The sequence below is a fragment of the Equus przewalskii genome, chromosome 19 (genome assembly GCF_037783145.1).
Source record: "Equus przewalskii isolate Varuska chromosome 19, EquPr2, whole genome shotgun sequence".
Lineage (NCBI taxonomy): Eukaryota > Metazoa > Chordata > Mammalia > Perissodactyla > Equidae > Equus > Equus przewalskii.
The window spans coordinates 31,818,448-31,845,707 of NC_091849.1; the positions used below are offsets into that span (position 1 = coordinate 31,818,448).

The following is a 27,260-nucleotide window of genomic DNA, read 5'->3' on the forward strand; positions in this document are numbered from 1 at the left end:
TTGCATTTTTCTTCTATATCTTTCTCCCTGTTCCCATCCATACCCTCCTGTTACCCATCATCTCTTCTCTGAGTACTTTTCTTTCTGATGTGTGGCCTTCCTTCACCACTAAAAGTGCTGTGCTAAGTTTTGTTGTTTTTCAACTCATAAAGGAGTTTTGGGTTACAATTTCCACTCGTTTTTGGCAATATATTTCTGGTATATTGTCATCTGTTGATAAATTGTGTTGCTTTTTCTTTTTTTTCGAGGAAGAGTAGCTCTGAGCTAACATCCGTGTCCATCTTCCTCTATTTTATATGTGGGACACATGCCACAGCATGGCTTGATAAGCGGTGTGTAGGTCCCTCCCCAGGATCTGAACCAGCGAATCCTGGGCCACCAAACCAGGGCATGTGAACCCAATGGCTATGCCACTGGCCGGCCCCAACTGTGTTGTTCTTTTTTACCTTTTTTCTCAAGAACAGAAGTTTTGCTCATTTCCTTTTGTCACTCAAATTTCAATGAGCTAGATTTTTCTGAACCATCAGCAGGAGGACCTTGTGAATAGTGGGGAGAGAGCCCAGGATGGCTTTCCAGATTTACAAATTCAAGGGCTCCTCCTCTTTTGCCGTAACAATGGATTATTTCCTTAAATTTGGCACCTCCCTGTAGCCACTACTTCCTCTGCCTCTGAGACCCTCTCTTTTAAGCAAGCATTTGCCCCAACCTTAGGCTTTATTTATTTCTCAGGAGGCCTCACAGGCTGCCATCTCCCAGGTGTATCTAAGGTGAGGCACTTAATATTAGAGGGAGAATTTTGCTGGCACTTTCTGAGGCTTGTCACCTCTGGGTGCCTTTGGGCACTTGAAAACATTCTCTCTCCACATTTCCCAGTATTTGAAAGTGTTCACTCAGCTCTGCCTTCAGCTCTTCCCTCTCCTGATGAGGCCCTTCCTCCCAGGAAGGGATATTTGCGGTTTTTTTGAGCTGTCACTGGGACCCTCCCGCCCTCCCCGCTCTTCCCTGAGGCACTGCTGGGGGCTGCCTGCTCAGCTTGGAATTTGGTCACACGTGCACCTAATTTGGAGTTTTCAGGTGTCCTTTGTCTCCTAGCTTCACTGAAAACATAGCCTCTGTGTGTGTGTTTCCAATCTCTTTATTGCTCCTCATGGTTTCCAGGAGACAAGAGGGGAAATTTAGAAATAAACTGCAGCCACGGTCTCCTCAGAGCCCTACAAGGAGGCTTTTTAGAAAAGAAAAGGCTTTTGGCAACAGCGACATTGGTGAGTTGGTTATGGTTCTACAGAGCTGCACCTTGTAGGATCAGAATCCTGCCTCGTTCTCCCGCTTGCCTCAGCGAGAGCTCTTGTTAACCACGTCCCCGAGTCTGGTGCATACCCTAGGATGCCCTTTTGTTCATTTGCAATAAGAAATAGAGCCGCAGAGGTCCATTTCTTCCCAGTCGTCCCCACCCCCCAACCATTTCCCTAAACACAGATATATGCACACGGCATCAGAGTCCCAAGAGAAAACAGCACCCTCAAATTAGGTTAATTTGGGGAGACAGTTTATTCAGCAAGGTGTTGTTACCGAACCTGAAGTGAGTTCACTCACCCGTTGCACAGCAAGCCAATCTCTGACACCGGGTGTGGTGGAAGAAAGTAGGAATTTTATTTTTGCACAGCGCTGAGCAAGGAGAGAGGGCAGCTAATGCTCAAATCCCAAACTCCCTGAAAAGCTAAAAGGAAGGGTTTTTATTTGGGGGTTTAGGTAGGGGAGGGGGAGCATATGGCCTTGCTGGTGGGAGCTTTCCCACCAGCCTGTCTTTGGCCTTGAGACTACTTGCAGAGAGGAGGGAGCCCGTGACCTGGCTGGTCAGCAGCTTTCCCACCAGTCCGTATCTCTTTATGGGGAGGAGATGGTCCAGGTGCTTGTCCTTGACGGTGTCTGTCTCCATGGAGGACAGCGGATTCTAGAGGCAGGAAGCCAGAGAGTAAGCAAGGAATGAGTGTTTTGGTTTTAACCCCATATATGCTGGGTTTAATGTGGGGAAACTGATACCAGGGTGGATATCAGTGTGAGTGGGTATAGGGGAACCACAGGGATATTGCCATTTCAGGTCCAAAGGGATGAGAGGAGGGAGAGGTTACAGCAGGGGTCCTTACTCATTTTGTGCCATAGATCTCTTTGGCATTCTAGTAAAGCATTAAAATAAAAAATATATAACGAAGTAAACCAATTATACTGAGTTCCAGGTAGCAAAATATTAATACAATGTTGTGATAGAATAAATCATGCACTTCTTTATCACCACATCAAATACAAGACAAGACATTTAAAATACAGGCAAGTTGAAATTAGATGTTAATAAAGACATCAGCGCAAACGACGTTGTTGCTTAACCTGAATAAGAACTTTAAACTGTGATCTTTGACAAGGCAACACATATCATGTTGGATGTGAGAAAGGGAGGTACATTTTTTCCTTTCCTAGTTCACCGACCACCTGAAATCTTTCCCCTGGGCTACTGAAACCTTAAAAGAATGTAGAGTCATGTAGAGCAGGTCACCAGGAGAGAAGCATTGCCCACAGGTGGAAGTTTCAGCCCGCTCGAGGTGACCTTGTGGGAAGGTAGCCAGAGGAAGGAATGCCCTGAACTTAATGTCCTCCCTTCTGCTGTTTTCCTGCCAGGTTCTCCATCAGCCAAAACCAGCCAGAAGCCAGAGGTGCCCTATTCAGATTAGTCTCCTGGGGCAGAGAGCAGAGTGGGAGAGGGAAAATGGAGGGGCAAATGGAAGACATCTAGGGCACACACACAGACAAGCTTTCTGGCCAGCGTGTTCTTCTCCTGTGGGCACTCTCCATGGGGCCTAATTCTGACTGGCAGTTCCCCTGGAGAACTTGGAATCATAACAAGGGCCCTTAGCACCACCGTGCCAGTTCCATAAGGGACTCTAATCTCACAGGGTTCTAGCAGGTCATTTCTTGAGCCAGCTTAGCATTCTCTCCCTGACCACTTGGCTGGACACTAACAACACTGGCCTTGGGGCCGGTCCGGTGGCATAGTGGTTAAGTTTGCCCACTCCACTTCAGTGGCCTGGGGTTCATTGGTTTGGATCCCTGGCACGGACCTACACACCACTCGTGGGGCCATGCTGTGGAGGCATCCCACATACAAAATAGAGGAAGATTGGCACAGATGTTAGCTCAGGGCCAATCTTCCTTGAGTGAGCAAAAAGAGGAAGATTGGCAACGAATGTTACCTCAGGGACAATCTTCCTCACCAAAAAAAACCCAACACTCGCCTTGGTGACTCCTCCTTTTTTCTGCCTCCAAAGCTGACCAGCCCCACCACCCACTGACCTGTGCTTAAGCTCTGTTGATCCCTTCAGCCAGGGTTCAGCAAGCTTCACAGGCTTGGGAGCCACTCTATTGCTTTAGGCAGTGGCTCTTAAACTTGGGTGTATATCAGAATCATCTAAGGCACTTGCTAAAAAGCTCTTGTTAGGCCTCACCCCCAGAGTTTCTGATTAGATAGGTCTGGGCCGGGGCCTAAAAATGTTCATTTCTAACACGTTTCCATGTGATGCTGGTGGAAGGTCCACTCGTTGAGAACCTCTGCTTTAAGGAGATTCTGCACATCTCTGCTCAGATGGAGATTTTGCAGCCTGTCAGAGAGTTATCCACTTCTCTTATTTCCAAGTTCTCAGTGGATTCCTTGATACACTCCCTAATGCACCCTCGCCACTATTGCCCCCTCTTGCCCAGAGGCCCCACCTCCCCTCCAGTCCTAACTACTGCGAGCTAGCCTGCCCTGTGGTGCAGGGGCCAGGCCCCTGAGTTTGGGTGAGAGGTGTCTTCTTGCATGTTTGTTCTTTGCAGGCTTTCCCCCCATCTGTGTTTAGGCTATTTCATTCTCCACCCACTTGCCCTTCTAGATACTCTTTGCTCTTCCCTTTTGTCCCATGGTCAGAGCAGCTTTCACTTTTTCTATCCCAGGAAGTTTTCCTGGGCATCTAAGCTCTATCTCACCATGGTAGTCTGCCAAGCCTTCCTTAATGGAAAGACCACTCTAGGAGACAATGTCACTCTGAGTCAAACCCAGGTCTTCCCGATGGCCTACAAGGCCCTGCACAATCTGGCCTCATCTCCTGCCTGTTTCCCCTCACACACCTGGCTCCAGCTATACTAGCCTCCCTGCTACTTCATGAATACTCCAGATATCCAGATATGTTGTCACATCAGGACATTTGCACTTGCAGTTCCCTCTTCTCCCATATATCCACATGGCTTGTTCCCTCACCTCCTTGAAATCTTTACTCAAACATCACTTTCTCAGAGCAGCCTCCCTGACCTTATTTAAAACTGCAGTCTACCACAGCACTTCCTATCCCCCTCCCCGCTTTTGTTTTTCTCCATAAGCACCTAAAAGCCTTTCATATATTTGTTTATCTTTATTGTCTGTCTTCCCCAATTAGATTGTCCATGAGGACAAGAGTTAACATTTGTTTGGTTCACTGGGCCTAGCAGCACGCCTGGCATATAGTAAGTACTCAATAAAAATTTTTTTTTTGACGAAGATTAGCCCTGAGCTAACTGCTGCCAATCCTCCTCTTTTTGCTGAGGAAGACTGGCCCTGAGCTAACATCCATACCCATCTTCCTCTACTTTATAGGTAGGACGCATGCCACAGCATGGCTTGCCAAGCGGTGCCATGTCCGCACCCAAGATCTGAACTGGCGAAGCCCAGGCCGCTGAAGCAGAATGTGCACACTTAATGGCTGCACCACAGGGCCAGCCCCTCAATAAATATTTGTTGAATGAATATGAAAGAAATGAATTCCCCCCACCAGGCACTGAGACCACTGGGAGTGCAGCCTTGCAGCTGTCTCTGCAGGGGGAGAAGCAGCTTCAATAAAGGGAAGTCAAGAATTCAGAGTCCCCTCCAGCATCTCCCCCACCTGCATGGGTCAGGGAGGGGGCAGTGAGAAGTGAAAACTCCCAGCTGCAGAAGGGGAAATAGGTTGGGGGGAGAGGAGAGGGAAAGGTGTCTCCATTCTTGCTGGGGCAGGGTGGATAGAGCTCTGGGAGAGGAGTTTAGACAAAAGTATCTCAGCAAGGGGGACATGCTGTCCTCCCCTCCTCTAGAAGCAACTAGGCAAACAGCAGCAAAGGGGATAAAGGGTATGCCTAGGGAGGACATTTATCAGAGGCTGCCCACTAACTCTGTTGAACCTGGTGACCAGAACTCCCACCACACACACACACACACACACACACACACACCCCTAACGTTGGCCTTACCCGCTAGCTCTTGTGTCCACAAATGCTGTCTCTCTCAGCACCACTTTCAGTTCCTCCAAAGAATCTACTAAAATTCTCGAATTTCTGAGCTCTGTAGATTTTACTGAAGATTTCAAAGGAGATAAAACGAGGGGGGTTACATTGCACATCCGAAAGCAAACAAATTAAAACTCCTCCGTTAGACATTGCCATATTTCCAAGTGCCTCTCTGGAGCTGCTGGGCTGGGAGTGAAGTTTCTCTCCCTTACGAGATCCTGCACCCATTTTGCCACCCTCTCAGCTCTGCCAGCAGACTTCAGATTCTTCTCCTGTCTACAGCGCAGAAACATTCAGTCAGCCCTTCCTCAGCTCCCTATCCAAACCTGTGTGCCCAGACTCATGAAACCCAGCAAAATGCAGGGCCTCAGAGTTACCTGAACCTCTGGACCTGTTCAAAGACTATTTGTTCCTGAGAATAAATGCCCCTGGGGTCTTACTGCCCTCCTTCCATGCCTCTAGTGGCTTATCAAAATATTTCTTTCATGCACACACTAGGCTGTCCTTAAGAGGAAGGTGGGAGAATGTTTTCTCATCTCCCTTCTACACCCAGCTCCCCCTTCTTCCTGGGGTGCTAGTGTCAGCAGAAGCTGAGGGGAAGTGAAGCCTAGGACGTAGGGGAGGAGGGAATGAGGGGAAAGGGGAAGTTTGGGAGGGAGGCCTCTGAGGAGGCTGGCGGGAGAGGAGAGCTGGTGACAGACAGAGAGACCTCCAGCTTGGTCTATCCCCACCAGCATCTCCATTAGCATCTGCTGAGCCATGAGCCAAAGCAGGGATTTACAGGGTAGGGAAAGTGGAATAGGCAGCAGGCTAAAATGGGAGCAAGAAGATGAACAGACCTGGGCTGGGGCCTAGGAGGGCAATTAGCTGGCCTAGGAAGGCAGAATTGTGATGGCCCAGGGCTGGGAGTCAGGGTGAAGAGAGGAAGGGGGCTGAGGATACACTAACCTTTGTGCACCCTCAGGAGGAAAAGCCTTCGGGCTGCTGAAGGCCCAGCAGGAAGAGAGACTGGATGAAATCAACAAGGTAAAAAGAAGAACTGAGGGGGCAGGGCCTGGGGGAAGGGGACCCTGGCCCCCTGGCCGGAGGCGGACTACCCTGGCTCTTGCTTTCCCCCCACAGCAATTCCTGGATGATCCCAAGTATAGCAGTGATGAGGATCTGCCCTCCAAACTGGAAGCCTTCAAGAGTGAGGGGAAAACTGCAGGGGTGGAGGGGGGTGAGGAGGGTAGGATTTCCCCAAGAACGGAGAGGAGACAGCAGAGGCACCAAGTTTACTTTTGTGGGTGGAAGAAGGGAGGTTGCCTCTATTGCCCCTTGGTTGCGGTCCCTTTCCCTGGCCTGTCCCTCTCAGCACCCCTTCTAGTTCCCGACACCTTACCAGGGCCGCTCAACTTCCCAATCCCCACTTACTCTGCCTGCCACACCTCCTGCTGCCACATCTTCTCCCGCACCTAGCGGCCGGGTCAGCACCCCTATCTCAACCCCCTGCCCACCGGCCCCTGCCTGTGACCCTCCAGCCAGGGTTTATGGTCTTTGCTTTCTCCCTCACTCAGAGAAATACATGGAGTTTGACCTGAATGGAAACGGAGATATTGGTGAGAAAAGGGTGATTTGAGGGAGTGTGCTGACCTAGGAAGAGGGAGGGCTCCATTCCCCATGGTTTGGGAGAGGGCCTAGCTACTAGAGTAGGAGGAAGGGGAATGGGAATGTGGGGAGTGGAGGGGGAAAAAGTGAAAGAGAGTCCCCCTGCTTCTCACCCCCATCCTCTGCCTCCAGATATCATGTCCCTGAAGCGAATGCTGGAGAAACTTGGAGTCCCCAAGACCCACCTAGAGCTAAAGAAACTAATCAAGGAGGTGTCCAGTGGCTCTGGGGAGACTTTCAGCTACACTGACTTTCTCAGGATGATGTTGGGCAAGAGATCTGCCATCCTAAAAATGTGAGGGTCCAATTCCAACCTCCCCTATACTTATTTGTTTTCTCCCCACCCCCACCCCCATCCCCAGGCTTATCTTCTACACATTACTCAGCACCCATTTCTTCCATCCTTTGAGCGACCCTTCCAAGGTCCTACCCCATCCATGGTTCCAGTCCCCACAGACCCTAGCACTCCCACTCCTGCCCTTCCTTCTCTTCTTCTCACCCTCGCAAGCCCCATCCTCTTCTAGACTTTTGCAGCAGCTTACGATTTATTCTCTTGAAAGGACTGTCCTCTGATCCCTGTGTCTTTTCCCATCTCAACCAGGATCCTGATGTATGAGGAGAAAGCAAGAGAACAGGAGAAACCAACAGGTGTTCCAGCCAAGAAAGCTATCTCTGAGTTGCCCTGATTTGTGGTGGGGGAGATGTGGTGGGATTGAAGGGGTTTCTAATGACCCCCAACAGGGAAAAAAAAGACAAAATTGTGAACCAGAGTCAAACCAAACTAAATAAATTATTCTCCTCCTCCAGATCAAGTCAGTTTGGCCCCTGTTTGGGGGGATTTTTTTTTTTCCTCGATTTGTGAAGGAATGAAGCATCTTTGAGGGAAGGGCAGCAAGGACTTGCCCTTATGAGCAAGCCATCAACAATTGTGTAGTGTGTCTACTGCAGCAGATGGGTTTGTACACCAAGGGGAATTCCAGCTGTATAAGATAGTCTTGACCTGAAGGAATTTCGATGGGATGAAAAGACATGTACAGACAAAAAAATATCACCCAGGCCCATGACTAAGAGTGAGGATTACCTTGAACCAACATTCTCCATCACTATAAGCTTTGTGACCTTAACAAATCAGTCAGCCTCTCTGAGTATTTCATCTGAAAATGGGGATAATATCATCCACCCTGCAGTGCCTGACATATCATAAGCCCTCAATAATGTTTAAAACTTGAATGAACGGATGGTTGGATGAAAGAACTGGTGTTATTAAATAGAGTAAAGGAGTCACAACACTATTAAGTCTGATAATTTAAGAGTTAAATGAGTCATTGAGGTCCTTTTGGGGACAGGCTACAGAAAATGAAGCTATCTAATTAAGGGAAAAGGGGCTTGTATTAGGAGGATACTGAGGGCAGATATTGGAGATACAGGATCCCTGGATGGCAGAAAGGGTTAAATAGCCTACCCCAGGCGAGGCAGGAGCCTAAGAGCTACTGGGCTTTCAGTGAAAATATTGCAGGGGGTCCAGATGAGTTAACTCTGGCAAGCCCCAGTCGCTGGCCACTATTTCAGATTTCCTGATTCCCTGGAAAGAAAGAATCCAATTGGCCCAGCTTGTTTCATGTACTGAAGACAGACCAGGCCACTGAGGCCATACATGTTCGCCCTTCCCAATGATGAAGCCAGGTTGGCATCCTAAAGAGTGCTAGAATAACTGTACAGGACTTCAAATGAGTAAAAGATCATTGTTAATTGAATAAAATATCTGAAAACTGTATAACAAAATTAATAGCTAACCTTTATTGGGCACCTACTATATACTGGATACCATTCTAAATGCTTTAATTAATTTAAATTAATTCATTTAATCTTCGCAACAACCCTGTGACACCAAGGAGGATAGACAGGATCTGGGGTTTAAATAATTTATTCCTTCAGATAAATAAATTGGGTTATAGTCACACAATGGACTATTATTGTACAGCGATGAGAATGAACAAACTACAACTACATGCAACAATGTGGATGAATTCCATTAATATAATGTTGAGCAAACCAAGACAGATACAAAAGAACCATTACTGCACAATTCCATTTATACAAAGCATAGAAACAGGTAAAACTAATCTATGTTGTTAGAAGTCAGGATAGTAGTTAGTCTTGGGGGAGGGCAGCTTCTGGGGTGCTAGTTAAGGTTCTGTTTTTGGTTACATGTTCTGCTCAATTTGTGAAAATTCATCGAAATATATATTTTCCTATATACACAATTTATACTTTGATAAAATATTTTAAAAATCATTTATTGGGCATCAACTATGTGCCATTCCATATTCTAGGTGTTTGGAATACACGAATGAATAAAGATCCCTGCCTTTGCGAAGTTTACATGGACAGACAGTAAACAGTAAACACGGGCCGGTCCCATGGATGAGTGGTTAAGTTCGCGGCTCTGCGTCCGCGGCCCAGGGTTTTGCTGGTTCAAATCCTGAGTGCGGACATGACACCACTCGTCAGGCCACGTTGAGGCAGTGTCCCACATGCCACAACTAGAAGGACCCACAACTAAAAATACACAGCTATGTACAGGGGGGCTTTGGGGAGAAAAAGGAAAAATAAGATCTTTAAAAAAAAACAGTAAACATAACTTAAAATTTATATGATCTATTAGAAGATAACAAGTATTATGAAAAAAAAGGAAAGTAGAGCAGGTTAAAGGGGATCGGGGTGCCAGGATGGTCAGAGAAGATTAAAATTTTGAATGGGTAATCAGGATAGGCCTATTTGAGAAGGTGACTAACAATGAGCAAAAACTTCAAGGAGGTAATGGAGTGAGCCATGCTGGTTTCTGGGGGAAGAGCCAACTGGGCAGAGGGAAAAGGCAGAGAAGGGCGCCAAAATGAGACATGCTTGATGCAGGTAGGTAGAGTAATCAAATTAGAGACATAGCAGGTGGCCGAGTCATTAGGGTCTTGTAGGCCACTGTAAGGACTTTGGCTTTTATTCTCAGAGAAACAGAAAGGCATTGCAGCACTTCGAGCAAAGGAGTCCTTTGAGGCCTCCTTTGAGACAAGGCCCACTCTGGCTGCAGCAGACTGTAGAAGTAGGGGTAGACTTAGGAAGACCAGTTAGGAGGCTGCCGCTGTAACCCAGGGGAGAGCTAAGGGTGGCTCAGATCAAGATGAAAGCAGTGGAAGGGAAGAGGTTGGATTTTGGATATTTTCTCAAGATAGGAGTCCCTGTCTGATTGAAAGGGAGTGAGATAAAGGAGTCAGTGAGGATTCCAGGTTTTTTGGCTTAACCGGAATTTTAAATTGCCATCAGCTGAGATGGTGAAGGCTATGGCTAGGGCAGATTTTGAAGAGCTGGAGAGCAAATGTTCAGTTTTGGACATATTGAATTTGAAATGATCTATTAGATACCCAAGAGGAGATGTCAAGTACACAGTTGTGTGTATGTCTGGAGTTGGGGAGAGAGGTCTCTGATGAAGAAATACATCTGGGAGTCATCAACACATAAATGCTATTTCAAGCCAGGAGACTGATGTCCTTGACACACCCAGTGTGAGAAGAGGGTGGGGGTGTACGCTTGACTGGACTGGGTTTAAGAAAGATTGGGAGGAGAGAAATCGGAGACAGAGAGTATGGATAGCTCTTCCAAGAAATTTTGCTGTGGTAGCTGACAAGAGAATCATTTTGAAAGTTTGAGAACCGAAGTCATCTCGCCTATCTTAATGAGCCTCAGGATAAAATTCTTATCTGATTCTTACTCATTTTTCTGCTCTCATTTTCTATAATGGGCAGGCAGTTCCTTAATTTAGCCACACCGGCCTAGGCACGGGTCCCCAAACCCATGCCTCTGCTCATCAGTTCACTGGGCCTCTGATGTGCACCCTCTCCTCAAACTTGGCTAAATTCTAACTAGTTCTTCCTATCTCTTAATGAAAGTCACGTTTTTCTAGAAATATTTCTTAACTTCCCCAGGCACGGTCTGATTTTTAGTCCTCTTCTGTAATATTTTGTGCATATCTCCGGCGCCTTCAAAACATAATTGTTGAAGGATTTGCTGAACGGGTAGTAGGCCTCATTGAAGCAGCCCTATAGGAGAGTAATAGGAGACAAAGGAAGGAAATAGTAGCGCATTTCGTAGAATGAAACCCATTGTGAGAACACAAATTGCCAATAATATCAAATTTTTCACGAAAATTATAGGTTATAAAATTAACTGTCCGTCTCAGTCATTGGTTGCCGATATTTTGATGAATAGGTCATTCTTAGCCTATCTTTGTTCAAACAATTTGCATGTATTATGCAAATAAATAGAACTACCCAAAGAATGCCTACGCTGCGTATTGCCGATACACTCCCCGGCACCCGTGGATTGGCCTGTCTATCCCCCTCATTTGCATGACGTGATTTAATAACTGGAAGGCTCCGCCCCTCTGGCGCTTCCACCTCTCGCGAAGGGACGCGTGAATTGAGACTTTCCCTGGTTACGTAAGCTCCGCCCGCCCCTCCACGCCCCCGCCCCCACCCCCGCCCCCACCCCCGCCCCGGCAGTTAATCCCTTCCGTCCGGTCTTCTCGCTCCGGTCTCCTCCGCTGAAAGCACCACGGGGCTTGCATCGTTTCCTTCCACTCTCGGCGTCCCTACGTCTCTCCGCTCCCATCTTTCCACGAACGCACGACGCACGCTCCGCCTCTTTCTCCCCCGATTCGTCGCGCAAATTCTGCGCCCCAACCGCTCCGCGGACCGGCGCCGCATTCCCGCCCCCTCTGCAGGTCGCAACGGCCGACTCCGGGGATCCGCCTCTTCAGCCAACCGGCGTCCTAGCGCCTGTAAGTCCCTCCTCTTTATGCAAATGACCTATGCCCGTTCTACACGCACTGCATATATTTTTTTTTTTAAATAAGGACAGCCCTGGAAGTACGTAAAGAGGGATAGGGTAGCAGGGCGCCCCGCCCTTTATGTAAATTAAGGGGCGTGTCTAGGCGCGGAGGGAGGTGGGAGGTGGGGGGGGCGCTCCCGGGGGCGGCGGTTGCCCGGATGGGCCGTTAGTCGGAGCCCAGCCGCGGAGTGAGCGAGGGAGACGGGAGGAGCCGAACCCGGCGCCATCCGCCGCCATCCGCCCCCGCCCCGCCGCCATCCCATCCCGGGGAGCCCTTAGGCCCCGGTCCCGGACCCCCGCGCAACCGGCCAGGTGAGTTTGGGCGAGCCAAGTGCTAACGCTCTTTTCCGGCGCGGGAGTGGTGGTGGCGGTGACGGTGGCGGCGGTGGCGGGCCGGGGGGAGGAGAAGCTGCCATTAGTCGCCGCCATTTTGTCCTCCTGCTGCCGGGGCCTGTCTGCCCCTCCCCCTCCGACACCCCCACCCTGGGACCCGCACTGCCAGCCGCGCTCAGGGTCTATAGCCTGCCCCCAACCCCCCGCCTTCCTGGCTTCACGGGGCGACCCCCTTTCGTGGGCCCGTAACTCCCCACCCTCCGCTGCGCTCCTGGCCTCTCACCCTGTCTGTGGGTCCCCTTCGCCGCCGTCGCTCTGGGGTGGGCCGCGCCCGACAGTCCTCTCGGAGAGGCTCCTTTCCTCCATATTGGACCCCTTCCCATCACCCAGCGCTTGGGTTCCCCCTTGACGCCCCTGTTCGCGTTGAGTCACTCCCCCTCTGGAACCCTGCTTTTATCCCGCATCTTTGCTTTCTGTGTTCCTCAGTCTCACCTCTACTTTTTCATTTTTCCTATTTCCTGTCTCCTCTTTTCTATCCCAACCTCCCTTTTCTTCCTGGGTCTCTTGACACTGCCTCTTTACTTTGCTCTGCATCCTTTCCCAACATTCCTGCTTGTATTATTTTTCATCCGCTTTCATATTAATCCTCTTTTATTAGTCTTAGTCTCTTCATTCCACGACTCTTCTATTTCCTTTTCTTTCGTATATTATTTTCAAAGATTGGTCTCCTGAAACATCTGTAAAGCAACCTCCAACCCTGTCTAACCTGTCGTAAAGTTCTTCCCGATTTTAGTCTTCATCCGGGTCCTGTCTGGATTTCCCACTATCTCCCATCTCTTTCTTTTACGCCATCCCCCCTGTAAATGAATGCCTGGTCAGGAACCGAGTGACAATGGAAAAGTTTGGCCTGCTTGAGGAGCGAAGGGTATTAGGGAAAGAAATGACTATTGATGGATTTTCTTACTGAGGGTAGGAAAATGAAGTTGGTTCTGGCTTTGGCCCCATAGTTACACAGTGCTGTTGAGGTGGCTCCATAATGCTTTATTTTTCTCATGTCTGCATAGGTGAGCCAGAGCCCACCAGTACTTCATTTAGAGACAAGATTTTTTTCAGGAGCTTGGATGGAGGCAACTGTAGGAGAAGATGGGGTGTTTCAGATACTTGGGGTTCTGTAAATGGGAGTATGTAGAACCCCGATTGTTTCATGAGGAATTCTCTGGCACCAGTCCGCCATCTGGCTGAGCAAGCTCATAAAATCCTTAAACTCCTGGCATACCTTCCTGCAAACCTCCCCAGATGGGAGTGAGGCTGCTGGGAATGGAACCTGGGGCACAGGGCCCTGGTGCACAGTTAGGGAGCTGGTGTCTAACAGGTAGGGGATCTAAAGCACTGTTCTTGCACAATGGAGCTGTGTGCCTCTTTCTGGTTTTCTCTGGGGCTTGGACTTGGCCTGTTTTATTGTAGGTCTTTGAAATGATTTTGGTGAAAGGGAGAAATTATAACTTGGGATAGTGAAGAGGCTCCTACCCTTTATAGACTGACATAAAGGAGAGAGAGTTTCTCCTAGGAGGAGACTAGATTTTTACTTGGATTTTCTTGGCAAGAGGTGTGTGGGGGAAAGAGGGCTCTGTGGGAGTTGAGTAGATTGTGGTTGCTTAAAGGGACTGGGGAGTTTGAATAGGCTAGAGGAAAAGACACCAGAGGGCCACATATCTGGCCCCCCTAATGAGAATGAAAGGGAGCTTTTAGGCTTCTGTTAGTCTGCAAAGGAAGCAGAGACTGAAACATTTGGTGTCTGGCCCACAGGCTCCGGCACGTTTTGGGGGAGGTGTCTGCAGGACCCAACGTACTCAATGAGCTTCCAGCGCAATGTCCGATCGCTCGGGGCCGACTGCCAAGGGGAAGGATGGAAAGAAGTATTCCTCGCTCAACCTGTTTGATACGTATAAGGGCAAGTCCTTAGAGATCCAGAAACCCGCTGGTGAGGGTCCTGTAAAGATGCTCCTAGTTGTTGGACGTTGGATATGAATGGGGCATGTGATTTAGAGTTCTTTGAAGGGAAGTGGCTATAGTATAGATATCGAAAGACTAGAGGAACATTAGAGACTTCCCAATTTTATCTTGGGTCCTGTAGAGGACTTTGGGTTTTGGGTGAACACCAGTTATCCTCCTACAAAGGCGTGTCTGTGGTTCCCTGTCTTTGGACACGTAAGAATTGGAGGCAAAGAAATGTGGACTTGGGGAAGTCTGGGGCCAGCTTGCTCCTTGCAGGCTCAAGATCAACCAGCCCACATAGAAGTGTTGAGTGGAACGCATCTCAACTGTATAGGGTTTCAGAGATTGCCAAGGGCAAAGGAAGGGGTAGTTTCTAAGAAAAGTTTAGTAATAAGACATTGAGGATGTCTAAATGGGGCCTAGGGTAGGACACTGTCAGATCTGCCCTGTGAGGCATTTTTCACTCCATCTCCACCTTTTCTCCAGTTGCCCCTCGCCATGGCCTGCAGAGTCTTGGGAAAGTTGCCATTGCCCGGCGTATGCCACCCCCAGCCAACCTTCCAAGCCTGAAAGCCGAGAACAAAGGCAATGACCCCAACGTCTCACTAGTGCCGAAAGACGGAACAGGATGGGCAAGCAAACAGGAGCAGTCCGACCCCAAGAGGTAGACAGAGGCTTGGGGGGCACCTAGAGTGATGAACGTTTTAACTTTGAGCTTCAGAGGCTTGGTGTAGACCAGCCACATAAGAGCCAGAGACAAAGAGGGAAGCCCCTCTCCTGCCTATTCCAGGCCTCCTGTTTAATGACTAAGGAGTGGTACCTTTGCTTTCTGTCTGATAGAAAGCAAGCATGAAGAAACAGAGAACAGCCTATGCAGGGTGACATGGTTTTAGTATTTTGTCCTAATATTTGTAAACAGTAGCAAATAGGCCTTGGTTCAGTGCCTATCCTCCACCATTTGGAGAAGTAGAGGAGGTATCTCAAGCTCTGGATAACCTTCCCATCCTAACATCCCCTCAGTTCCGATGCCTCAACCGCTCAGCCGCCGGAATCGCAGCCACTGCCGGCTTCACAGACGCCTGTCTCCAACCAACCGAAACGACCCCCAGCAGCCCCCGAGGTATCTGAGGGACTGGATGTTATTGAAGGGGTTGGGGCAAGAATAACTTGTAGCTGGGGCCAGCTCCAGTGGCCTAGTGGTTAAGTTCAGCACACTCGGCTTCAGTGGCCCGGGTTTGATTCCTGGACACAGACCTACACTGCTCTGTTAGCAGCCATGCTGTGCGGGCAGCTCACATACTAAAATATAGGGGAAGATTGGCACAGATGTCAGCTCAGGGCAAATCTTCCTCAGAAAAAAAAAGAAAAGGTTGTGGCTCCCCCAACCACATCACCATTTATTATCTCTGCTTCCCCAGAACACTCCTTCGGTTCCAAGCGGGGTAAAGTCCTGGGCACAAGCCAGCGTCACCCATGGAGCACATGGAGATGGTAAGTGCAGGGCTGTTTGGGGAGCTCTGTCTGGGCACCTTGGTAGGCAGAAGCCCTGCACTGTACCTTCAGTGAAGTGTCGTCAGTCCTTCTTGTCTAAATTTTGGACCCCATATTCACTTTCATAGGGTACACGAGCAAATTTGTTTCAGTTTTATATGAGGGTGAGGAGGGGGTCCCAGAACTGACCTTTTTTCTTGGGGCATGAGCGCCTAATACATGAGGGGTGAGTTTGAAGGCAGGAACCTGATGATCTGGTACCTGTCAGAGCCTTCCACTTTTCATGATGCATCCTCAGTAAATGTTCTTCTGTTTTCTGCTTTGTACCTCAACCTCAACAGGTGGAAGGGCATCAAGCCTACTGTCACGATTCTCTCGAGAGGAATTTCCGACCCTGCAGGCGGCTGGCGACCAGGACAAGGCTGCCAAGGAAAGGGAGTCTGCCGAACAGTCGTCTGGGCCCGGACCAAGCCTCCGCCCCCAAAGTGAGTTGCTGCCATTTGTGAGTGAGTGAATGGGTGGGTGGGTGAATGATTACCTTTTGGCCAGGACATTACCTTATTTCATCTCAGTGCTAAGTGTTGGTTTACTCACCTATTTCCACATCACTTTCAGCTATGTTCACTCTCTGCCTTTTCCAAAATACAGATTCTACAACTTGGAGGGACGGAGGTGGTCGTGGCCCTGATGAGCTGGAGGGCCCGGACTCCAAACTTCATCAAGGCCATGATCCCCGGGGTGGGCTGCAGCCTTCGGGCCCACCGCAGTTCCCTCCCTACCGCGGAATGATGCCGCCCTTCGTGAGTTTGGATATCTTGTTTTGGAGTGGTTGCGCTGGAGGCTAGAAAGTTAGGAATTAGAGTTTAATCTTTGGAGGGGATAGTTAGAAGACAGGGACCTATGACAGGTGAAGGTGGGATGGATAATAGGTTTAAGGAGCTGGCAGACTATTTAACTGTCTTGAGCAGCTACTGTTTGGCAGACTATTTAACTGTCCTTCTGAGCAGCTACCATTTGGGCTCCTTTGCAGATGTATCCCCCATATCTCCCATTCCCTCCACCCTATGGACCCCAGGGGCCTTACCGATACCCCACTCCTGATGGGCCCAGGTGAGTAATCCAGGTCTGGGTTTGTGGTTGGGGACAGGGAGGGCCTATTGTGGAGGAGATGGTTTTCTGTCCGGGAGGCTCAGTTGTGTATGTGGTTATACAACGTGCTGTCTTTTATTCTCTCTCCCGTTTGCCGTTTTATACACAGCCGTTTCCCACGTGTGGCGGGCCCCCGGGGCTCAGGGCCGCCAATGCGCCTTGTCGAGCCCGTGGGTCGGCCTTCCATCCTCAAAGAGGATAATCTCAAAGAGTTTGACCAGTTGGACCAGGAGAATGATGATGGTTGGGCAGGTAAGTGGATATTAAGGATTAAGTATTTTGGGTTTAAAAGGCCAAATCAAGTGAGGAAAAAATGAGGGGCTGTGTGGGAGAAAAGCAGACATTGATGGGTAGGGGAGATATATGGAGGAAAGCTAAGTTCTGGTAAAGAACTGCAAGGAGCAAGAATGACAAGACTCACAGTGGATGTAGACTTCAAGGGGAGGGGGGTAGTGTGTCCTAGTCACATGGTTCCAGAACATTTCCTGTGTTCCAGAAGATATCTGAGATTGGAGAGCAGAATGCTTGGGCTACTACTCTTCACTTTTCCCTTCAGGGGCCCATGAGGAGGTTGACTACACTGAAAAGCTCAAGTTCAGCGATGAGGAAGACGGGCGAGACTCCGATGAGGAGGGAGCTGAGGGCCAGTGAGTTAGGACTCTGGGGAGAGGAGGGGGCTCGGTTTCTCATGGTAGTATACTCTTAAAAAGAGCTGAGTTGGCGGCTGATTTTAATTCCATTGTTGGTCTGCTCACAGCAAGGAGTCCCAGTCAGCTGCTGGTGAGGAACGGCCCCCTGAAGCAGATGGCAAAAAGGGCAACTCCCCTGGCAGCGAACTGCCCCCTCCCAAGACGGCCTGGGCAGAGACCTCTCGGCCTCCAGAGACAGAGCCGGGGCCTCCTGCACCAAAGCCTCCCCCACCCCCACCTCACCGGGGCCCCGCCGGGAACTGGGGCCCCCCTGGGGACTACCCAGTGAGTGTCTACAATGAGGGGTTGAGATGGTCAGTTGTGGGAGATTAGTGTCAGCTGAATAACTGAAGCAGTTATAATGGAGCTGGAGGGAGGGCCGGAGATGGGCTACAGGAAGTATAGAGCTGTGAAGCCTCTCTGAAAAGGTTTGAAACATCCTTGGTGATAGGAGAGTCTGGGTGAAAAGAGAATTTGGGATGCTATGAGGAAGAACAAGGAGGCCTGAGTGTTTGGGTCTCTGAAAGGAGAGGGGAAACAGAAAAAAAAAAAAAAAAACAGGATTATGAGTTTATCCTCACCCAGAGAGGCCATCAGCCCCAAGGCCTGGTCCTTGCACCCAAAGCTAGAGACAGTTGATCAGTTTGTGGAAAAGACTGTAAGAAGCATAATGACTGATGCCTCTGGCCCTGCTGGGTCTGCCCATTGACAGGATCGTGGGGGCCCTCCCTGCAAGCCCCCAGCACCCGAAGACGAGGATGAGGCATGGCGGCAGCGGCGAAAGCAATCTTCGTCTGAGATTTCTCTGGCTGTGGAGCGGGCCCGGCGTCGCCGGGAAGAGGAGGAACGACGCATGCAGGAGGAGCGCCGGGCAGCCTGTGCCGAAAAGCTCAAGCGACTTGATGAGAAGTTTGGGGCACCTGACAAGCGGCTCAAAGCAGAGCCTGCTGCCCCACCTGCTGCCCCTCCTGCCCCAGCTCCACCTCCTGCAGTCCCCAAAGAACAACCCACACCTCCAGCTCCACCACCGGCACCAGTCCCAACACCAGAAAAAGAACCAGAAGAGCCAGCACAGGCTCCTCCTGCCCATTCGACCCCCACTCCAGGTGTGGCTACAGCTCCCACCCTGGTGAGTGGTGGTGGCAGTACCAGTAGCACCAGCAGTGGCAGCTTCGAAGCCAGCCCAGGTACGGGGATGGAGATAGATACAAGCAGGTGTCAGGTCTCTGCTTGGGTCGAGGGTACAGTTGGTAAGGATGGGAGTAAATGAAGTAGAAGGCACTTGTTTTGGTTTGTTGGACTATCAGTGGTAGGGTGAAAAGAGGACCTTTTGCTTGTATGAATGTCTGAGGGGGAGAAGATTTTATTACCCAGATTCTTGAATAAACCACTTCCCACGGGTCTGGCATGGAGCAAGACTGAAGAAAGTATCTGTTGTTTTGGTGGTTTCTTGGGAAGTTAATGGCATCATCCTTGGCTCTTGAGAGGCCATGAAGTGTTTTCATGGGTTTTAAATGGGAAGGGCTTATCTTTAGAGAGCTAGAGGTGAGATCTGAAATTATGGGAGTGTTTGTGGAATATCTTGGTGGACTAGGCCACTCTGATTGTTGTTGTCTTCAATGCAGTAGAACCCCAACTGCCCTCCAAAGAGGGTCCTGAACTACCAGAAGAGGTTCCTTCTCCTGCCACACCTCCAGCCCCTAAGGTGGAACCCAAGGGTGATGGGGTTGGCTCTAGCCGACAGCCCTCCAGCCAGGGCTTGGGCTACCCCAAATATCAGAAGTCGTTGCCGCCTCGTTTCCAGCGGCAGCAGCAGGTGAGATTGAGTTACTTGCCTCTTAAGGGCTGCTTCCCTCCTCGGCTTCAACATCTACCCTGTCCATAAGTTACCTTCTAGGCCTGTCAGTTCTGTTTCCATTGTATCACTCTAGTTCCTATCTTATTTGTAATGTTTGTGTATTAACCTTTTTTCTTGGCTGGTTCCTTTTCCTGTCTGGGGCTGGGGAGGCTTTGATGCCTTTCTTATCCTCTCTTATTCTCTCCAGGAACAGCTCTTGAAGCAGCAACAACAGCAGCAATGGCAGCATCAACAGGGCTCCGCCCCACCTGCCCCAGTGCCCCCATCACCGCCACAGCCTGTGACCATGGGGGCTGTGCCAGCTCCACAGGCTCCACCACCACCCCCTAAGGCCCTGTACCCAGGTGCTCTGGGCCGGCCCCCACCCATGCCCCCAATGAACTTTGATCCCCGCTGGATGATGATTCCTCCTTATGTGGACCCCAGGCTTCTCCAGGGCCGGCCCCCTCTGGACTTCTACCCTCCTGGTGTGCATCCTTCTGGTAAGGGGCCATAGGAGGAGTAGGGGACCCCTTAGTCCTGGGAAGTGTGTATCAGCATCTTGCTGTGAGGATGAAGGGCCACCACTGAAGTGGGGAAGGAGATATGCTTAGCACAGCTGAGATAGCTCTTTGTTGCAAGAATGGGCTTGGGGAAGAAATGAATAGTGGTCCTTCATTGGCCAGGATTTACTTGGGACTGATTGATTTCATTTATAGGGAAGCTGCGTGGATAACCCTGTCTCAGGAGAGGAGGCAAGACACAGACTTACTGGGAATAAGAGATGGAGGAGCTGACGTTGACTTGACTGACAGGATTAGACTGGGGAGATGGTCCTTGGGCTGGAGGGCCTGTGACATAAAAAAGAATTATCTTTCTCATACTCCGTTTCCTCAGGCCTAGTTCCACGGGAGCGTTCAGACAGTGGGGGCTCAAGCTCAGAGCCATTCGAGCGCCATGCACCCCCTCTCTTAAGGGATCGGGGCACCCCACCAGTGGATCCAAAGTTGGCCTGGGTAGGCGATGTCTTCACCACCACATCTGCTGACCCCCGCCCGCTTACCTCACCACTACGCCAGTCTGCTGATGAGGATGACAAGGGAATGAGGTGAGTCTGAATAGTGAGAAGTGGGTGAGTTGCTAGTGAAAGGAGAAAAGGTAGTTTGGATGTTGGTGAGGTGATAGGGATAAACATGAAAGGAGTGTCTAGGTCATAATAACGTGTTCTCTTTCCCTGCCTGGTTTCAGTTTTCCTTGTCCTGAGACACTTATTTCCATTCTTTTCTGTCTCTAGGAGCGAGACCCCTCCAGTACCTCCCCCCCCACCGTATCTGGCCAGTTATCCAGGGTTTCCTGAGAATGGAGCCCCTGGACCCCCAATCCCTCGCTTCCCTCTGGAGGAGACAGCTCCCCCAGGGCCCCGTCCACTCCCCTGGCCCCCAGGCAATGATGAGGCTGCCAAGATACAAGTTCCACCACCCAAGAAGGAAACCCCCAAGGAGGAGACTCCTCAGCTAACAGGACCAGAAGCCAGCCGAAAGCCTGCCCGTGGAGTTGGGGGCCAAGGCCCTCCACCACCTCGCAGAGAGAACCGCACTGAGACCCGCTGGGGCCCTCGCCCAGGCAGCAGTCGTCGTGGAATCCCTCCAGAGGAGCCAGGGGCCCCTCCCCGCCGGGCTGGGCCTATAAAGAAACCCCCACCACCTGCAAAAGTTGAAGAGCTGCCTCCCAAGCCCCTCGAACAGGGGGATGAAACCCCCAAGATTCCAAAGCCAGACCCACTGAAGATGGCAAAGGGGAAGATAGGGGGCCCCAAGGAGACCCCACCCAGTGGGAATCTTTCTCCTGCCCCAAGGCTTCGGAGGGACTATTCCTATGAAAGAGTGGGTCCTACTTCTTGCCGGGGTCGGGGCCGAGGCGAGTATTTTGCCAGAGGGAGGGGTTTTCGGGGGACCTATGGAGGCCGGGGACGTGGAGCTCGAAGCCGAGAGTTCCGCAGTTATCGAGAGTTCCGCGGAGACGATGGGCGTGGAGCTGGGGCAGGGGGACCAAACCATCCCCCCGCTCCCCGAGGCCGTACTGCCAGTGAGACACGAAGTGAAGGTTCAGAGTACGAAGAAATCCCCAAGCGGCGCCGGCAGCGGGGCTCAGAAACAGGCAGCGAGACCCATGAGAGTGATCTAGCCCCCTCAGACAAGGAGGCCCCGCCACCCAAGGAAGGAGTACTTGCCCAAGTCCCTCTTGCTCCCCCACCATCAGGAACCCCCTCTTCGCCAGCCCCAGCCCGCTTTTCCACTGCCCGAGGTGGGCGAGTCTTCACTCCCAGAGGGGTGCCTTCACGCCGGGGCCGGGGGGGAGGGCGGCCCCCTCCACCCATCTGCCCAGGCTGGAGCCCTCCAACGAAGTCCCTGGCTCCCAAGAAGCCTCCAGCAGGTCCTTTGCCACCCAATAAGGAGCCTTTGAAAGAAAAGCTTATCCCAGGGCCTCTATCCCCCATGGCCCGTGGAAGCAGCAACATTGCCATGGGTGTGGAAGATGGGGAGCGGCCCCGAAGGAGGCGCCATGGGAGGGCTCAGCAGCAGGACAAACCGCCTCGGTTCCGGAGGCTGAGACAGGAGCGAGAGAATGCTGCTAGAGGGGCTGAGGGCAAGCCCTCTCCCCTAGCCCTTCCAGTCTCCACTCCCGGGCCCGAGGAGGCCCTCACAACAGTGGTAGTACCCCCACCGCCTCGCCGGGCAGCTGCCAAGTCTCCTGATCTGTCGAACCAGAACTCAGACCAAGCCAATGAGGAGTGGGAGACAGCATCAGAGAGCAGCGACTTTGCCAGTGAGCGCCGGGGGGACAAGGAGGCTCCCCCACCAGCGCTGCTGACTCCCAAAGCTGCAGGAACTCCTGGGGGCAGTGGAGGCGGAGCTGGGCCAGGCATTTCAACCATCTCCCGCGGAGATCTGAGCCAGAGAGCCAAGGATTTGAGCAAGCGGAGCTTCTCGAGTCAGCGGCCGGGCATGGAAAGGCAAAACCGGCGCCCAGGTCCAGGCAGCAAGGCTGGCAGCAGTGGCAGCAGCAGTGGAGGTGGTGGGGGTCCTGGAGGGAGGACCGGCCCAGGGCGAGGGGACAAGAGGAGCTGGCCCTCTCCAAAGAACCGCAGGTGGGTAGGGACAAGCTCTTAAGTTTGTTCTTAAGGTCAAAAATCTGGGAGAGGGGAGAAAAACCTGAGGGAAAGGTAAGGGCCAGTGATGTGGAGTTTTGAAACCTGAGGGCACATGGGCTCTTAGGTGGTCAGACGTCCACGTCTAGGGAAAGTAGCTGGAAAGTGCTTGAAAAGAGGAACACCCGTGTGTTTGCTGTTCCTTGCTTCCCACTCTGTAGACTGTCCACATAGAATTTCTTAGACGTATTCAGAAACACCCGGATTTTAACGGGAGAGGACAGGTTGGAAGAGATTTGACTTGTAGGGAAAGACAATTTTGTGAATACTGGAGCTGACGCTCTGTTCTCTTCAGCCGTCCTCCAGAGGAGCGTCCCCCGGGGCTTCCTCTGCATCCCCCGCCCCCCAGCAGTTCTGCTGTCTTCCGCCTGGACCAAGTTATCCACAGCAACCCTGCTGGCATCCAACAGGCTCTGGCCCAGCTCAGCAGCCGCCAAGGGAGCGCAGCTGCACCAGGGGGGCACCCGAGGCCCAAGCCTGGGACTCCCCAAACCCCTCAAGGCCCGTCCCCTCGGCCTCCAGCCCGATATGACCCTCAGAGGGCCAACAACAACGATGTCAATTCAGGTAAGCTGAAGGGGCTAAGGAGGGGAACCTCTCCGTTCCCAGAGAGGTCTGGTGCTGAAGGGGCAAGAGCCTCCGGCCTTGATGGTGGATGTCTGCACTGAACAAGGGTGGAAGGATTGGGAGGGGGAGTGAGGAGGAAAAGGCTAGGGGCAGTGACAGAGCAAGCAGATGCTGACTCATTTCCCCTTTTCCTCAGATCCCCACTTCCAGGAGTCAGGGCCGATGGTGAGGGGGGTGGGCGAGACTCCCCGGGACACTGCTGGGGTTAATCCCTTCCCCCCAAAACGTCGCGAGCGGCCTCCCAGAAAACCAGAACTGCTACAGGAGGTGAGGGGTGGGGCTTGAGATTGTCCTTCACTGTTCTTACTCCCAAGGGTTTTCTTCATTGTCTTTCCTATTCTTGTCATTGTGTTCTCACCCTAAATCCTTAAAATTAATCACTGCTTGTTTTCCATACGTTTCCCTTGTTACTCCACACCTCACTCTGACCCAACTCCTTATATTCTGTAGTTCCCACCTCATTCATGTTCTGTCTGTGTCCATTCTCACCTTTAGGAATCTTTGCCACCTTCTCATAGCTCTGGATTCCTGGGCACCAAGCCTGAGGGCCCAGGTCCTCAGGGAGAGTCCAGAGATGCAGGAACCGAGGCCCTGACACCTCACATCTGGAATCGCATACATACTGGTGAGTAAAGTTGAGCAGAAGAAAAGATTATGTTAGAGGCTTAGGGAAGGAGATAGGGCTCAGAATGAGGTCATCACTCACTCAACTCTGTTTTATTGGCGCTCTTCCCAGCCACTAGCCGAAAGAGTTACCGGCCTGGCTCCATGGAGCCCTGGATGGAACCCCTGAGTCCTTTTGAGGACGTGGCTGGCACAGAGGTGAGTGAGGATGGGAAGGGAGTGTCTGAGCTGGGGTTTTATTGAGCACTGGTCATACTTCCCCACATGTTCTGGTGTGAGTCTTGGGCTGTTCCCTCACATAGTTGTCTCTTCAGTTTGCCTGTTTGTATACATCAGTCAGGTATTGGGGTGCTTTCTACCCTGACTTAACCAACTCCCTTTCCACTCCTCTCAGATGAGTCAGTCTGACAGTGGGGTGGACCTGAGTGGGGATTCTCAGGTGTCATCAGGTCCCTGCAGCCAGCGAAGTTCCCCTGATGGAGGACTGAAGGGGGCAGCAGAGGGGCCCCCCAAGCGGCCTGGAGGCCCCTCACCCCTGAATGCTGTTCCTGGTGAGGGTCCACCTGGCTCTGAACCCTCTGAACCTCCTAGGAGACGGCCACCTGCCCCCCATGATGGGGACAGAAAGGTAAAGGACAGAAAGGATGAGGAATGTTTCTGGGGCTTTTGACTTTGGCCCTACCTTTGTCTCCCCTTTCCCTTTGCCCATGTGTTTTGAGGATTCTCTTATTTGGGCTTCTCTTCCTTCCCCCAACCCAGGAACAGCCTCTGCCCCCTGGCCCCATTGGCACAGAACGATTGCAGCGTACAGACCGAGGCCCAGAGCCTGCCTCTCTCCGGCCGTCCCATCGACCTTGCCCCCAGGTCCAGTTTGGCACTAGTGACAAGGTTTGTATGGGCTGGATCCGGGGTGTCTTGTGTTGGCTGGAGAGAAGGGAAGGACTGGAGGTAGGACATGTCTGAATTATGGGACAATCTCTCCTGCCTCACAATCACAGGATTCGGACTTGCGCCTCGTGGTAGGAGACAGTTTAAAAGCAGAGAAGGAGCTGACGGCATCAGTCCCTGAGGTAAGTGGGAGAGGGAGAGTTTGGTGGAAATTTATGAAGAAGATGGCTGGGAGTGGCCTGGGCCTCCAGGGTGCCCAGAAGTCCCTCTGGACAAGGCTTCTCCTTCCTAGGCCATTCCCATTTCCCGAGACTGGGAGCTGCTCCCCAGTGCTTCTGCCTCAGCTGAGCCACAATCCAAGAATCTGGGTTCTGGGCACTGTGGCCCAGAGCCCAGCTCCTCAGGCCAGCGCTTGTACCCTGAGGTTTTCTATGGCAGCCCTGGGCCTCCCAGTTCTCAGGTAGGTCCTACTTCCTATGCCATGACCCCTTTCTGCCTGCTGTCCCTTAAGTCAAGCCTTTCTGATTCGTATAGTTTTAAAAAACATTTTTTTGTCATTTCATTTTTCTCCTTTTATTGTAGTGGGTGGTGTGGGTGAGCTTTTCTTGACCAGAAAAAGGAGTTATTTCAGCCTTGCTCTCCTGCAGGTCTCTGGGGGAGCCATAGACTCTCAGTTACATCCCAACAATGGAGGCTTCCGTCCTGGGACACCTTCTCTGCACCCTTACAGGTAAGACTAGATGCCGGGGGGTCTTAGAAGGAAATGGAGCCATGTTTCAGGGGAGAGGGAAGGGGAAGACATATTTCTTTGGTATGGCTTAGGGTATGGCTCAGACTAAAGGAGTAAGTGACTGATTTCCTGATACTGTTTCTCCCCCTTGACTCCAATTTCTTTTCAGATCACAGCCCCTGTACCTCCCACCAGGCCCAGCCCCTCCCTCGGCACTGCTTTCTGGGGTAGCTGTCAAGGGCCAGTTTCTGGATTTCTCAGCACTGCAAGCAACAGAGCTGGGGAAGTTGCCAGCTGGAGGAGTTCTTTACCCTCCACCTTCCTTCCTATACTCTCCAGCTTTCTGCCCCAGCCCTTTGCCCGACCCACCCTTGCTTCAGGTAAGAAGTGGGCAGATGCTAGGTTTAGAGAATTTGGGTTGGGGAGAAGGCTTTTGGGGGAGTTGACATATTTCTCTCCATTACCCAACAGGTGCGCCAGGATCTGCCATCCCCCTCAGATTTTTATTCTACTCCTCTGCAGCCTGGTGGCCAAACTGGCTTCCTCCCCTCAGGGGCCCCTGCCCAGCAGGTACCTTTTATCTTCCCACTTCTCCTTCATTCCATTTTTCTCTCTGGCTTTTTGTTTGTTTGTTTGTTTGTTTGGACTCTTCCTGGTTTTCTGACATTCCTCCCTGCCCCCAACACACACACCCATACTTTTTGTTATAGATGCTTCTACCCATGGTGGACTCTCAGCTGCCTGTGGTGAACTTTGGCTCCCTGCCACCAGCGCCGCCTCCTGCACCACCCCCCCTTTCTCTGTTACCTGTGGGCCCTGCTCTGCAGCCCCCCAGCCTGGCTGTGCGGCCCCCACCTGCTCCTGCTACTCGGGTGCTGCCTTCACCTGCCAGGCCCTTCCCGCCTAGCTTGGGGAGAGCAGAGGTAAGGTACAGGAACTGGAGTGCTAGGGAGCTCCAAGAGTTAGGGCTAGCGATTCAGTGTCTCGAGATTGGGGTTGAGAGGCAAGAGGCTCATGAATTTTTTTCCTTTAGCTGCACCCAGTGGAACTAAAGCCGTTCCAGGATTATCGAAAACTGAGCAGCAACATTGGGGGACCTGGGTCATCACGTACTCCCCCAGCTGGAAGGCAAGAGAAGGGAATGGGGTTACAGACTGCCCATCCCCAAGGACTTTCTTACTTTGGGGACCAGGAGGCAGATCTTAAGCTCACTTTAAACACCCTTTCTCCTTTAGGTCTTTCTCTGGCCTTGTCAATTCCCGTCTCAAGGCCCCACCTTCCACCTACAGCGGAGTCTTCCGCACCCAGCGCATCGACCTCTACCAGCAGGTGAAGGAGAAACCCCTATGGCCCCAAGTCTGAGTTCAAGAGTTACCACTTGAGTTCCTGTCATTCCATCTGTGACCTCCTAGTATGACTTATTGTTCCACTTGTACCTGTCCCCAGGCCTCCCCACCGGATACCCTGCGCTGGATGCCGAAGCCTTGGGAGCGGGCAGGGCCACCTTCTCGAGAAGGGCCTTCCCGACGGGCAGAGGAGCCTGGGTCCCGAGGGGACAAGGAGCCTGGGTTGCCCCCACCCCGCTGAGGGAGTTCCCCTTGCCCCCCTCTCCCCCGGGGTTTGTATATAGATTATAAATATATAAGGGGGAAACGGGTGGGTGGGGAGGGGTTGTGGAGCTGGGGCCTCACTTCCCCTCCTCCCTCCTCCCCTGGTTCCCTATCCCTGGGGCCGTTTGTTAAAAAATAAAAATAAAAGGATTAAAAAAATATTTCCAAAATGATTTTGGGGATGAGTTGGTTTGCAGTCTCTTCTATCACAGTAGTGAGTGGTTTCAGTCAG

At 51.5% G+C, this 27,260-nt stretch overlaps 2 protein-coding genes, 1 long non-coding RNA gene and 1 other non-coding gene across 12 annotated transcripts; 3 read left to right on the forward strand and 1 right to left on the reverse strand.

Annotated features, from left to right (window-relative positions):
• Positions 1-1,628: 1,628 nt before the first annotated feature.
• LOC103562473 (uncharacterized) lies at positions 1,629-6,324 on the reverse strand. Its single transcript, XR_547675.2, has 3 exons — positions 6,268-6,324; positions 5,284-5,386; positions 1,629-1,951 (listed from the first exon to the last, which is right to left on the reverse strand). It is a non-coding gene; the product is annotated as an uncharacterized lncRNA (long non-coding RNA).
• Positions 5,929-7,774, forward strand: AIF1 (allograft inflammatory factor 1). 3 transcript variants are annotated; one of them, XM_008537513.2, is made up of 6 exons: positions 5,929-6,103; positions 6,284-6,345; positions 6,442-6,508; positions 6,876-6,917; positions 7,099-7,261; positions 7,568-7,774. In XM_008537513.2, exons 1-6 carry the CDS (start codon positions 6,079-6,081, stop codon positions 7,650-7,652), a joined length of 444 nt encoding a protein of 147 aa, XP_008535735.1. In that variant the 5' UTR covers positions 5,929-6,078; the 3' UTR covers positions 7,653-7,774. The 3 variants fall into 3 exon arrangements, with proteins under 3 accessions (XP_008535735.1, XP_070441564.1, XP_070441565.1); XM_070585463.1 differs by having other exon boundaries at positions 5,956-6,103; positions 6,442-6,538; XM_070585464.1 differs by lacking the exon at positions 6,876-6,917 and having other exon boundaries at positions 5,956-6,103.
• A 3,634-nt stretch (positions 7,775-11,408) lies between these two features.
• PRRC2A (proline rich coiled-coil 2A) lies at positions 11,409-27,187 on the forward strand. 7 transcript variants are annotated; one of them, XM_070585379.1, is made up of 32 exons: positions 11,409-11,456; positions 11,741-11,797; positions 13,987-14,161; positions 14,662-14,839; positions 15,196-15,295; positions 15,594-15,666; positions 16,008-16,151; positions 16,315-16,466; positions 16,697-16,776; positions 16,925-17,067; positions 17,372-17,462; positions 17,573-17,789; positions 18,217-18,691; positions 19,130-19,320; positions 19,550-19,844; positions 20,239-20,449; positions 20,636-22,489; positions 22,845-23,116; positions 23,313-23,443; positions 23,672-23,801; positions 23,913-23,998; positions 24,195-24,428; positions 24,560-24,688; positions 24,799-24,870; positions 24,981-25,148; positions 25,336-25,418; positions 25,588-25,798; positions 25,890-25,988; positions 26,129-26,341; positions 26,452-26,546; positions 26,654-26,747; positions 26,865-27,187. In XM_070585379.1, exons 3-32 carry the CDS (start codon positions 14,050-14,052, stop codon positions 27,003-27,005), a joined length of 6,474 nt encoding a protein of 2,157 aa, XP_070441480.1. In that variant the 5' UTR covers positions 11,409-11,456; positions 11,741-11,797; positions 13,987-14,049; the 3' UTR covers positions 27,006-27,187. The 7 variants fall into 7 exon arrangements, with proteins under 7 accessions (XP_070441480.1, XP_070441479.1, XP_070441482.1 ...); XM_070585378.1 differs by lacking the exon at positions 11,409-11,456 and having other exon boundaries at positions 11,486-11,797; XM_070585381.1 differs by lacking the exon at positions 11,409-11,456 and having other exon boundaries at positions 11,486-11,797; positions 19,133-19,320.
• On the forward strand, positions 14,346-14,476 carry LOC139077565 (small nucleolar RNA SNORA38). Its single transcript, XR_011530187.1, has one exon. It is a non-coding gene; the product is annotated as a small nucleolar RNA SNORA38 (small nucleolar RNA).
• Positions 27,188-27,260: the final 73 nt, after the last annotated feature.

Excerpts from the sequence above, each read along its gene's own strand:
- PRRC2A (XM_070585379.1), top strand. The coding sequence starts at position 14,050 with ATGTCCGATCGCTCGGGGCCGACTGCCAAGGGGAAGGATGGAAAGAAG. Across the intron at positions 17,790-18,216 it reads GCCCCCCTGGGGACTACCCA|GATCGTGGGGGCCCTCCCTG; the intron begins GTGAGTGTCTAC and ends GCCCATTGACAG. Across the intron at positions 19,845-20,238 it reads TCCTGGTGTGCATCCTTCTG|GCCTAGTTCCACGGGAGCGT; the intron begins GTAAGGGGCCAT and ends CCGTTTCCTCAG.
- AIF1 (XM_070585463.1), top strand. The coding sequence starts at position 6,079 with ATGAGCCAAAGCAGGGATTTACAGG. Across the intron at positions 6,539-6,875 it reads AACTGCAGGGGTGGAGGGGG|AGAAATACATGGAGTTTGAC; the intron begins GTGAGGAGGGTA and ends TCCCTCACTCAG. Across the intron at positions 7,262-7,567 it reads AGATCTGCCATCCTAAAAAT|GATCCTGATGTATGAGGAGA; the intron begins GTGAGGGTCCAA and ends CATCTCAACCAG.